The 13,491-nt window shown below is 34.7% G+C and overlaps 1 protein-coding gene across 12 annotated transcripts in view; it reads left to right on the forward strand.

The window, feature by feature from the left end:
• The window catches only part of YAP1 (Yes1 associated transcriptional regulator), a 108,765-nt gene that overhangs the window by 70,562 nt on the left and 24,712 nt on the right, over positions 1–13,491 (forward strand). For 4 of the 12 annotated variants that reach the window (XM_057552361.1, XM_057552366.1, XM_057552363.1 and 1 more), the window contains exon 4: positions 127–246. The exons of 4 other annotated variants lie outside the window; for them this stretch is intronic. In XM_057552361.1, the coding sequence (XP_057408344.1) occupies positions 127–246 (120 nt within the window). The remainder of the gene's footprint in view (positions 1–126; positions 247–13,491) is intronic. 4 more of the 12 variants (XM_057552362.1, XM_057552367.1, XM_057552365.1 and 1 more) reach the window with 1 other exon arrangement.

Below are 13,491 nucleotides of genomic sequence, written 5' to 3' on the forward strand. Positions count from 1 at the left end.
GCATTAATGAGTTGTTTTATGTCAGGATGTGTTTTCTTTTTAAATTAGCACCCCTCCCACTTTTTTTTTTTTTTTTTAGATGCACCAAGTTAAAAACCAACCGTGATTTTTTTTCTGTATTTATAGGTCCTCTTCCTGATGGATGGGAACAAGCCATGACTCAGGATGGAGAAATATACTATATAAACCATAAGAACAAGACCACCTCTTGGCTAGACCCCAGGCTTGACCCTCGTTTTGGTAAAGGTTCATCTCAAAATCTTTTTAGATATTTTTGATTACTGTTTTTTGGTATGTGAATTTGGGAAGGTACATTTAAATTAAATTGCACTGCTTTATAATTTTAAAAAATGACTGCCCATCCAACTTATCCAAGTACTGTTTTTATACCTTTCACTTTAAACTTGAGAAATTCAGGTCTAAATCAGCTTTTTAGCTTGGACTTCTTGGGATGGGGTTGGAGGAATGTTGTGGTGGTTTACTAACCAGACTCACTGTTCCTTTCACATTTTTGGGAAACACAGTGATCGTGTTTAAAATGATCTTTCTAGCCACAGAAATAATCAGTCTGTCGCTTCATCTAAAACCTGGGATATCAACTTTTGTCAGTAACGTGGTGTCTGCTTATGCTTAACTTAAGAGAGCAATGAGTACCATCCTGTGCCAGGGTATTATAATGTTTTCTATCCTAAGGGGGGGTGGGTACCCCTGTCACCCTAGAGATAGACCAATGAAAGCCTTTTTTTCCTTCTCTTCGCTTCTGCCCACCCCCCTTTTAAGTAAAGGGGGTTTTTCCTTTGTTTTTCATTTGGGAAACAAACCCCAAAAAAGCCATATTTCCCTCCAAATCAAATGACAAAAATCACCATTTGCACAAAGAAATACTCCCCTCCCGAATGTGCATATTTTGATAATAGTATACAAGCTCTTTAGGGCCTTTTTACACATATTTTTTTCACTGTTTTCAGTTTCTTCAGTTGGGTTTCTGAGACATTTTTCCAAAGCCATGGAAAAATGTATTTAAAAAGGAGCAGATCATTGTGGTTTTAAAGCTTTCGTCTTGGACTGGATGCAGCTAAATGAAAACAATGTGCAGATCACTGAGTAGGTCAGACTGAGGGAACTCGGAACCTTTGAAGCTTTACAGGGGTTGACCTAACAACAACTGTGGGGCCCTTATGGGAAAGAGGAATTAACTCTGTGAATGCCATCAAAACACAGTCCTGGGGGAAAAAGAGAAAGAAAAACTCTATCCAGAGCTGGTTGGGTAAAATAACTTCCCCGTCAGGAACGTTCTGAGCAGTTCTCCTATATCTATATGTATACCTTTTTAAAACCCCAACATTTGGGTTTGCCCCAAGCTCACTGATTGGTCAGCTTTATGAACTGATTGAATCCCCTATTCAAGTAAAGTCAAAGGTGGGATCAGGGCAGAGACTGTCATTTTGACAGATATCCGGTTTGGCTTAAATGCTAGCCTTTTGAGTTTCAAGACCTATTTGAGTGTTAAAAAAGTAATGTGGCATGTTAATAATTTGCAACTTCAGATTCTATTTAATGCTTGAATAAGCCCTTGTGGTTGAAACAGGAAACCAAGTAAGGTAGAGAATTTAATAAATGTTGCCATTTGTATGGACTAGAACGATAACAGACATGTTTCCTTAAATCATCGTTAATGAAATGAATTCTGCTTGTCCATGTTTTGGAAATTTTAAAAAATGGTACTGTGGGATTTTTTTCCCTCTACACGAGATTATGAAAAATGATGATTAACTCTTAGCTAACTGTAGAAATCAGCAATTGGAACAAAGCTTTTTTTTTTTTTAAGTATTTTCGGTTAATAAAAAATGAAATAAAACAACTTGGCTGTGAGCTTAAGTAGATTCATTAATTACACACACAGTTGATCTTTTGTTTTAAATGGGAGAAAGTACCAAAAAAAAAATAATGATAATCTCCCTCCCACCTTCAACACATATGTACACACGGCGTACAGTTAGCTATGCCAAGAAAAGTTTTCATAAAATACTCTTACTGCGTTTAGTTTCCCTTTTTGGGCCCACTGTGTATGTGTATTCCAGACAGGCTTGACAACATGCCAAAGCTTTTTATTTTGAGGCCCGACTTTTAATCTGTTCCAGACCTTTTCAGTCAGAGAGCTCAAGTGTAACTGAAGGGGAGCAGGAAAGGGAAAAAAAAAAAGTGTGGGTTTCTCTGATCCAGAGTGACAGCAAATAGAGACAAGCTGTTAGCTGCTGAATTTGAAGGAGTTTTCCTTGAAATCTGAAGTTCTATGGTGGATTGCATTTTATCTGCCAAAAAAATATAGACTATCCCCTTTCTGACCCTTTGAACCATGCAGACACCAACAAATGATAGGTTATTGCCTTCATGGTTGTGAAATTTGTTTTCCTGTATTCCCCAAATCTATATGAAAGTATTTACCATTTTTTACCTTAAGTCAAGTTGACCTTTGTCTTTTGACATTTTAGAGTAGAAGATACACCTTACATCTGACAAGCTTGACTTTATCACTCACCTCCTTCAAACACCAGCCTCTTTTATATTTCTGTTCTTTATCAGATGCTTTAGAATAATTATATTTAGAATAATTCACATCCCACATGAAGTTAATAAATTATCCATGTAATATAAATTCAGGAAATTAAATAATTAGTTATGCATTGTTTCTTTTTTATCTGATTTTTTATTCTTTAACATTTAAAAACTATGTATCTTTAAAAAAAATTTTATTGGAGTTTTTATTTTACGTTGACTTACAATATTAGTTTCAGGTGTATAGCAGTGATTCAACATTTTTAAAGCTTATACTCCATTTAAAGTTATTATATGATAATGACTATTTCCCTGTGCTGTACAATGTATTCTTGTTGTTTATTTGTTTTATACATAGTAGTTTGTATCTCTTAATCCCATACCCTTATCTTGCCCCTCCCTAAAAACTATATATCATTGACATTTATATTATTTTACAGCATTGATTAGTAATTTGTAACAAATCATGAAGTGACATCCAGTGCCAGTAAGAATTAGCTGATATTTACTGACTTCGAAAAAAGAAGGGCTTTTATTTGTTTTTCAGGAATCATATTAGGAATGTTTTTACACTGTATTAAAGAAAGTTGATGCTTGAGTATTATGCAGGTCATTAAATTATTTCTTATTAACACTCTTTTTCCTAGAGATTTTATACTTGCAAACATGAAGAGTCTCAGGTTTAAATATTTTCTTGTATGTTGTAAAATTATTTACTGTTTTACATAATAATAGCCATTTGAATATTTTCCAGTAAAAGCCCTAATGAAAACATACACAAAAATTATAATTCCTGTTTTTCAGAATGAAAAATCTATTCCAGAATACTAATGGTCAATGAACTGATCTTTATGTAATGTTGTTGTCCCTGTTTATATAAAAGGACATAATAAGTAGTGTTAGAATCTGTGTTTCTGGAAATAAGTGCTGATGGTACCACTGGAATTAAAAACACGTTTGGTGTAAATAAAATAACTGGAACTAGAGATTTGGATTAAAAGGTGTATCTTTTGAGACTTAAAGGAGGTAATAAACAACCTAGTTGGCAAATTCAGAATATCCTTTATAATTACTATCCACAATATTCTGTGCATAGAAATTCTGTGCATGGAAATGTCACAGCTAATTAAAACCTAGGTGTTGATTTTGGTCCTTGGTTTCAAAGTTTCCCAAAACTTGCTATTAAGTCAAAAGCCAAAAGTTGTTCAGCACATCTTTCTTATCAAAGTGAAATATTTTGCATCAATAATTAAAGGTCTGTTAAATTTTTTAACTGTTTAGACATTCATTAACCTTTTTCCTTGAAGACTAAATATTTCTGATAGCTGTTATAAGTAATATTTTACTTTTGATGAAAATGTACCTAAATGTACCTAAGTCTGTTCTAGTAGAGGTAGGATAAAACACTAAAGGCTGTAGAAACTAAATCTGTGACTCCATTAATGGAGTCTTGGATACCTAGAATACCAACATCAAATCATTTGAATTTTATTGAAGCAAGTCTCTTTATATTCGTGCATTAAAAACAAGTTCTTTGTTTGTTTGTTTGTTTTGTTTTCCTTACCCTCTTTTAAATCTTGCCTGGTGATCCTAAAATGTCAGTATTTGGTTGTGAATTATATTATTAACTACTTAGGGTAGGGAGGAAAAGATGTTTCAGTGTGTTTTGGGTAAATAGAGCTGTTGCTAACTAAAACTTCTTAAAACAAATAAACCTCATACAATTTGACCCTGAAAAGGAATTTGTAATTCTTCTAGTCAACATTTCTCAAAGGAGGAGCGAGGGTGTATCCTGGGCACTGAAGAACATTCAACATCCCTGACTGTTGCCCACTAAATGCCATAGTGCCACCCAGTCCTTGTGACTCCCCAAGCCACCAACATATATTTTTTAAAAAATACTGGTAGAGGTAGGGATTTTGCCCCAAATCTGAGTTTCTCTGAGATCTAGGGAAATTGTGACTTACCCACGGTTATATAGTTAAGTGACAGAACTAGAATCTGGACTTGATCTTTTGACACCCAGAATTTTAAAGAAATTTAGATTACATGCAGTTAATCTTTTCAGAAGCACACCTAAGTCACCAATACCAGCACACAGAAATTTCAGAGGGAGGAAGATGACAATGGTTGAAGCATTTACTTATATATTGTATTGTGACTCATCTTGAGGAAATTACCCAAAGGTAATGAGTTTCCAATTACAGAGGTGAAGCCATCTAGATGAATTATCATGCCTCACCTCTACCATATCCTTAAGAGATTACCTTCCAACCTCACCTTTGACCTTTCCCTTTCCCTTGACTAGGAGCTTACCGCATTAGAAGGCAGTCCATTCTATTTAAGGAAGGTTCTAATGACCAGAAAATATGTGTCCCTTTATTACTCAGAAATTTACTTCCCTTCAAATTTGTGAATACATTTCTAATCCCAGAGTGTTCTCTTTTAACTGTGGTTTCTCCAGTTTTTTTATGCATTAAGAGTTCTGAGTTTTTTACCGGTTTACTTCCCTTCTCTGGATGCCTCTTTAAATGTGATACTCAATGTAGTTTTTAAATGCACATTATCCAGTGAGAAAAATAGTTATGACATTGCTCTGACCTGACATTTTATATGCCCTCCAAAGATCCATTAGAAGAAGTTAGCTAGCATCCTCTTTTCTACATGTGAATTCAAATGAATTAAATTGTGTTGTAGAAAAATTTACCTACTCAATTGGGAATCAAGAGACCCAAGTTCTTCTGGTATCAACAGTGTAACCAACTCATTCAGAAAGATACCTGACTTCTCTTGACTTAATTGGACTCATATACTAGATGCTTTTAAGAATATTTCCAGTCCTTAATTAATTTAATACAATATGCTAGATTATGAATTCTTCAGTGACTGCTTTGGATCCTTGCTTAAGATTACTTCTCAATAGTTTTATGGATTTGAGTGCACTGAGGTTTCAGAGATATTTTTGAACTGTTTATTGCACCACTTAAGTTTAGCTTTTGGCCCTCTGGTCACAGCTGGGAATTACTTTTGAAGAGGAGACCAGGAAATCTTTCAACCTTTAAAGATAAGCCTTATCACATGGTGGGTATGCCCAGGCAAACAAATCTGATGGGGGATGGGCAGCGCTAGATGGAATAGGTAAGTTTTGTCCGCGCTGTCAAGCTCTGACACATACAGGAGTTTAAACATGCATGCTTTACTGCCTTAAAGATGATGCATTTTTGGTATGCTTTGTTTCTAAAATTTAGAACTCTCATAAAGTTACCATGTTAGGAAGCCTGATGTAAGCTGATTTGAAGTATAATTCTAGGCCATGTGCTTAGTGAAGTCCTCTTTAAAACATACTGTTGGAGATTGTTACTCATTGTTGCCGTCACTACATTTTTTTTTTTTTACTTAAAAAACAGACGCTAGCTGAAATGAACATTTTAATACGTAAGGTTATAGAATATCAAAATTAGTTCAATATTTGAGGTTTGCAGTTTAGTTTTTTTTTTTTTTTTTTAGTGTTACAGTCAGGAGGATGGTGTCAAAATAGTTTATCAATCGTGGTAAGCAGTCTCTCCTACTTGCCAAGGGTGAATAGACATACATGTTAATGAAGTTAAATTAATGTGTAGTTTCTATTTGATGATGGTTCAATGATACAAATAATTATACAGTGAAGAGATGTTTTTCTTTGTTTACATAATGAGTTTTTCATATAGAATTTTTAAAACTTAAAGTCACTGAATGATAATTTAAATTAATGGTTTATTTGTGTTACTCAAGCCCCTCACATCAAACACAAGAAAACTTAATTCATTTTTAAAAGAAAACTATGTTTCAAGTTATATTTGTATCAACTCTGCATTAATAGCAAGTATCTTATAAAATGTGCTGGAGAAGAGAGCCATTTGGTGATGTCACTTTTTGTGACAACCCAGAGACTTAGTTATAAGAAACAGAAAAAGAGATTATAGACTTCTTGAGGGAAAAGTCAAATAGATTTCTGCTGAAATAAATTTGAATGATTTAGAAGAGGAGTGGTTCATATTCTTTGCATTGTTTTATACTCATGTTGTTCTGCTACCCTGGTTGCTGAGGTCGCTTCAGAACTCATTCTGGACTTGCTTCAGCTTGGAGATTCTCCTGTTTATTACTAATAGCATCCTACTAACTAGGGATAGAAACTATCTGAGTATTTATTTACTCATTCAACAGATGAATGCCAGTTATGTACCAGGTACTATGCTAGCAGGCGGGCAGGGGGTTGTCGGCTACAAAATAAATAATTATTATAAAATGTGTTAAGTACAATGAGGGATAATAAATAAGGTGCTGTGAGGGACATTAAAAGGTAAGAAGAAGCCAGTCAAGCTCTACACTATATAAAAGGGCCAGTTTTTGTGCTTGTCAGTCAGAACTCAGATTCATCTCTTCTAAATTATAAATTCCCCTAGGGCAAGAGGATTAATAGTAATACATTATATGTAATTAGGAATAAAGCTATTAATGGAACTGTTTACTCATTAATCTAACATGAATTCAAGGTGGCAGGTAGATTTTAAAATGTTATTCCCCTTCTCTTTAGACTAATAGATTCATTATCTGTACTTTCTCTCCAAACTAGCCTTTAAACTTTATTTTCATAGTAGAGGGAAAAAACACAGTTATATCCAGGGGACAGAGAGAGCTGAAGGCTAGTTAGACCGCTTTCTCCCTTCTCCTCCTCACCTCATTTAGCAACTCCTGTGTCCTGCCCCAAACTGCTTAATGAGGTGATGAGGAGAAAATGTCCTGTTGAATGTTTTTTAAGCTCCATTCTCAATTGTATTGTTTGAAAAATACCATTATAATAAATTTTCATGCCAGACTTTTGATAGGTGGTTGAAGGAAGACAGTGTCGAATTGACCTAAAAAAAAGATGTTATTGATATTTTTGAACAGTTTAAAGATTAAAATACTTTAACCCAGATTGGGGGGCCTGGAGGTTGATGCTTGGTAAGGGAGAGAAGTACAGAGTGTGGGAGGGAGAGATTACTTTGCCTATGGTAAGACCTGGGGTAGAGTTTTAGAGGAGGTTAACTGTAACCACATCATACAAAGCAAAACCACAATGAGATGCCACTTTATTCTCAGTAAGATGGCTAAAATGAAAGACAGGCATTAACAAGTGTTGACCAGAATATGGAGCAGTTGGAACCCTCATACATTGCTGATGTGATTGAAAAATGATGCAGCCACTTTAGAAAACAGTTTGGCAGTTCCTCAAAAAGTTAAACATATAGTTACCATATGACCCAGCAATTCCATTCCTAGATATATATTGCCCAAAAAAGGAAACCATATGTCCACACAAAAACCTGCACATTTGAATGTTTGTAGCCACATGATTCATAATAACCAAAAAGTGAAAATAACACAGATATCCATCAGTTGATTACCAGACTAACAAAATGTAGTATATCTGTACAATGGAATATTATTTGGTAATAAAAAGGAATAAAATGCTGATACATACTGTAACATGGATGAATCTGGAAAGCATATTAAGTGAAACAAGCCAGTCACAAAATTGATTCCATATATATGACATGTTCAGAATAGGCAAATCCAAAGAAACAGAAAGTAGGTTAATGGTTACCAGGGACTGGGGGAGGGGCAATAGGACGTGTACTGCTAAAGGATACAGGGTTTCTTTTGGGGGTGATGAAAGTGTTCTGAAATTAGATAGTGGTGATGGTTATACAATTCTATGAATATATTAAAATTACCAAAGGGGTGAAATATCTCGGTATAACTTTTTTTAAAAAGTCATTCCTGGGCATGGTGTTATCATCTAGGTAATAGCTTAATTGAGTGTTGGGAGATGTCTTTTGCATATTGATAATAAAAAGGTATATTCAGTCATGAGATTAGGACCCTGGCCTTTTGCTCCTTTTGCAAGAGACAGGTTTTCAGTATGAATCAAATAGTAAGTAATTTTCACTGAAAAAACCATCATTTTATATTTAAATACATAAATTATTGTGCCAGTTAGTAGCAACTTTTTGTAGACAATTCAATCCCCTAGGTCATATTGAAATACTTAGCTAGCAGTGGGTGTTTTGTGTTTTGTTTTTACTGTTTTAAGACTGGCAGAGTTGGCCTGTTAGTTTGTGTTTTTAGAAAAGCATTCATTTCTTTTAATAAGCCTACAATTTTACAGTCTTAAGTACCCTTGTAGGTATGGGAAAAACCTAAAATTTGTTTCTAAATGTTATAAACAAACTAATACAGCCATTCTAACATGTAACCATGTAATATCTGAAACTTGATAAAATATTAGACAAAGTAAAAAGGTGCTTTCTTGTGTTGTGGGAGATTTGATGTGAGTTAATGTTTTAAAAGTTCAAAAAAAATTTCTAATTTTAAATTTACACTTAATGAGGTTACTAGGATTGAATTTATTATCTCGAAGTCTGTGATTGATTACTACATCTGTAGTACTTTGTAATATTCCAAGGTTGAAGATACAAATTATGCAAATCTAAAATTTGTCTGAAGTTTGAAAATTCAGATGTTTAGAATAAAATCTGGAAAGAACCCCTGGTGATGACCTCCTTTGTTTTTGAGAAGGTGGTCTCTTATTTTTCAGTAATTGCTGAGTGTATGATTTGCTACCATAAAGCTGTCAGGACTGATTGGTTAAGAAAAACTTGAAACAGTTACTATTTCATAGTCCAGGCAGCAGACGCTGAATTTAAAATATAGCATTTTTAAAAAAAATTTGTCATATTTTAGGGATTTGTTTTCTCCTTTACCTTTTAGAAATTTTGTTAAAACTGGAAACATTGGGATTTTGGTAGTTGGTCATGGAGGGGAAGAAGGTGGTAATGCAGTTCTTTTCTTTTTCAGCTGCCCTGCCCCCTTCCCCCAGGAAACAAAGCCTGTTTTGTTTCTTGCCTGCTTGTGAGGTCTCTGCTGCACCCCATGTGGGTGCACTGCTCTGTGCTTTGTTGAAATGCTTGAGATAGAAGGTAAAGAACAGGATGCTTCTGAAGAGAAGAAATCCCAGCTTCAGTAGATAAACACAGTTGTTTGAATTGGTCATTTAAGTGAGCTCTTTATATGGAAACTTGTAGCACTGCTTGTATCCATAGGTAACAGCATTTAGGTAAACACAGCCAAAAGCGCTCAGCATTATTAGCCAGAGAGACTATTTCTATTGCGTATTTTGTGCAAATTTCTGTTTAATTCTGTGGAGTTCTTACTCCATCTTTTGATACCCTATTTTTCGCTTTCTGTGGTTTTTAATAGTCAGATAAGCTTAGATTTGAAAAAGACCTTCCCAACCAATTGAGTGTACCATCAGCAGTGGTCACTGTCATTAATGATTACTGCTAATGGTATCTAATTCTGAGAAACTGGTGGGAAGCAGAGGATATTTACCTGTTTATTTTCATGCAGTGCTGTTATTGTCCAATTAGTTTTCACAAGGAGTAAATATTTACATTAACTTGTTAAATGCTGTATTACTTAATAAAAATCCAGTATGGAAAGCTCAAGAGCTTTTTTAAAAATGTTTCTTAGTAGATGAAATATTTAACATTGTATAGCTCTAGAATCTGTTTTGAAGTCAATCATATTTTATCATTTCAACACTTACTAATGGGTTATTTCCCAGCAGTTTTAAAAATTTTTTAATTTATTTAACTGCTTGGAATGGAAAACATTTTTTCCCCAGTAGTTGTTTGCACTAGGCCTCAGTTTGTGAGACGTTCACCATATGTGATAGATACTCAGATCAGTCCCCCAATTCATATTTAACTCGTATGATTGAACCTGACATAACGCAATGTATGAAAACATCTCTTTGGGAAAATAAATATGTTGAGTGCCCTCTGGGAATGCCAAGAACATGTTCACCAAAAGAGAAGGATCCCTAGGGAGGTTAGGCTAAGGCTCAAACTCCCCCACCTATTTTTTTCTGTTTAGATCTTACAGGAAAGATAAATATGCATGTCTTTATGAATCATAGAATACTTAGAAACAGTGAGTGGCATGGTGAAGTGGAAGGATGGGGGAGGGAAGGTATGGGAATTCAAGCCAAGATGATTATCTGCAGGACTGGTAATCTTAAAGTTTAGAAAGAACTATTCGGAAAAGGGAGGAGGCTAACATTTTTAAAGCATCTGTTGTATTCCAGGACTATAATAGATGCTTTACATATTACTTATAAGCCCCACAGTGATCCAAAAGGGTGATGTTAATGTCCGCAGGTATAGCTGAGGAAACTGAGGATTAGATGAACTACGAACTGGTGTGCCCAACTCTAATCATGGTTTGTTTGACTCTAAAGGCCATATTTTTTATATCATACTATGAGGCCTGTCAATTGTGCATCTAATAATGTTGGTGACCGGAAGGTATAAGCAATTGTATTAAATGAGGTTATTGATTGGCAAATCTTAGCCATTAAAATTTTTTGGCTTTTTTTCTATCCATTCCCCTGTAAAATACTAACTATAAACCATAATTATTGAGGTTTTAACCATTTATTCTTTGTAAAGACATTTTATAAATATGATTTTTTTTTTTTGGCCGTAAAAGAGATTAATAAGGCTTTGAACAATATGAAGCAGTGAGTCATGTTTTTTTTGACATCCCTTCTCTGCTATGCCAGACAAAACATTTAAAAGAGATAACCAGAAAGACTTAACTGGGATCATAAATTTTAAAAAAAATCTCTGTTGGTCAGAAAACAAAACCACACAAAGCAGTGAGCAAGGGCAGGGCGAGGGACCAGTCAGCCGGTCAGGATATCAGGAACTCAAAGTGTTAAGAACAAAGAAAGAGAGATACATGAAACACTCTCAATGGTGAAAGCCAGGCATGCAGCCGGCTGGCCCTGACCTGGTACGAAAGCAAGGACTGACCACATGTCAAGTCACAAATTTCAAGAATCAGTATACAGACCAGATTCTTTTAACCACAAAGCAATAAAATTAGATCCCAGTAATAAAAAGTTAGCTTCAAAAAAAATATGGCTTGCTCCACCAGCTATTAAACATATAGGTTATAATTGAAACTGTGGTACCTAACAGGAAATTAGTTGAATGAAATACTATACTATTTTTAAAAGAAAATGGGGTGGGGGGGGACCTCTATATACTGCTTTGGAGTAGTCTCAAGGATATGTTATTAGCAAAAAGGCAAAATGAAGTTAAGTATTAAGAGTATGCCACCATATATCTAAGAATGGTATGGTATGCTACCATATCTTGTGTGTTTGCTTTGATTTTTAAAAACGGAATAAACAAACTGCTAGGGGCAGTGGGGAGTGGCAAGTAAAGCCAGTGTCTGAAATTCAGAAGCACATCGCCACAAGTGAGCCTGTATATTGAGTTGGCCGAGTCACACAGAGAATTATTTCAGATGACACTTAACCACAGTGATTTGGCTGGATACACCTAATGAAATATCTTAAGGACCAAACTTTTAATAATCATTTTGTTGATCATAACTTTAATAGTCAGTTGTATGTTATTTTGAAATACTTGCATATGTATAGAAGGATAATACATATTAATGTTATTGGAAGCAAATTTTTCAGCATCAGACAGAAAATATAGTTATAAGATCTAAGAATCTAAGCAAAAACCCGAATGATACATATTGTGATTATTTATGGATGAAATGCTGTATTATTTGCTTGAAAATAATTGAGGGAAAAGTCGATGAGAATAGATGTAAAACAAAATTGGTTATGTATTGATCATTGGGAACCTGGATGATGACTACATGAGGATTCATAATCTATATTATTTTTTCTGCTTCTCTATTTATGGAAATTATTTTTAAAAATTTAAATGTATGCTTGAGAGCATAAAAGTGTACTCCTAAGTAACTCATGAGTTAAATGGAAATCACAATAGAAATTACAGATATTTGGGGTAGAACAATCATGAATTTTACGTACTATTTCAACTGTATGACATGCAGGAAAAACTGTACTTAAAGGTAAATTTATTGACTTAAATGCTCTAAGAAAAGACTTAAACTAAGTAAGTTCAACTCAAGAAGTTAGAAAAAGAAATACAGAAAAAATTGAGGGGAAGAGTAAGAACAAAAATACCATCACCTTATATAAATATCTCAGTAGGTTGAATTGAACCAAGGTGTTCTAGGAGAGAGTTGGTCTGTAATTTTCCTTTCTTCTAATATCCTTGGTTCTATATCAATGTTATGCTGCCTCATAGAAGAGTTGGTCAGTCTAAGGGGAAATTGGTAGGATTTCTATATTATCATATATTAAATAGTTAAATTTCTGCCTCAGTGAATACTTAACTGACTTAGAAACATTACAGTGTTTGTTTCAGCACAAGTTTTGTGCAAAGATGCTGGACTAGGCACTGAGAATATATGCACAATTAGGATACTCTCCCCATTCCTGTGGCACTCCAGTCTAAGAGAAGATACAAATTTGTAAATAAAAAATTACAATCAGGTGAGAAATGTCAGTAAACAAATGTCCCAGGGCAGTGTGCCCTGAAAGAAGATGATTCTTAATGCAGATGGGCAGACTCTGGGGAAGGCTGGGGAGGTTTGGTCAAGTAGCCACCAAGAAGAGTTGGCAGTTACCAAGCAGCCTCTGTACCTTCAACAGAGGACACGTGAAAAATCACCAGAAGGAGTTTGCCATTTGGCTGGGAGCCAGTATGTCATGAGAGCTGTCAGTGAATGTCATTTCAGATTTTGGTAGCAAGGTTCATGAGAGAACGTGATCTGTAATTTTTCTTTGTTTTAATGTCCTTGTAAGGTATTAGGGTTATGCTGGTCTCAAAGGTGTTGTGGAGTTTCCTTCTTTGCTGTTCTCTGGAAAAGGTTGTATAAGATTAGTATTATTTCTTCCTCGAGTGTTTGTGAAGTCATTTGGGCCAGAGGTTTTCTTTGGTCAGTATGTATTAAACA

The sequence above is a fragment of the Balaenoptera acutorostrata genome, chromosome 9 (genome assembly GCF_949987535.1).
Source record: "Balaenoptera acutorostrata chromosome 9, mBalAcu1.1, whole genome shotgun sequence".
NCBI lineage: Eukaryota > Metazoa > Chordata > Mammalia > Artiodactyla > Balaenopteridae > Balaenoptera > Balaenoptera acutorostrata.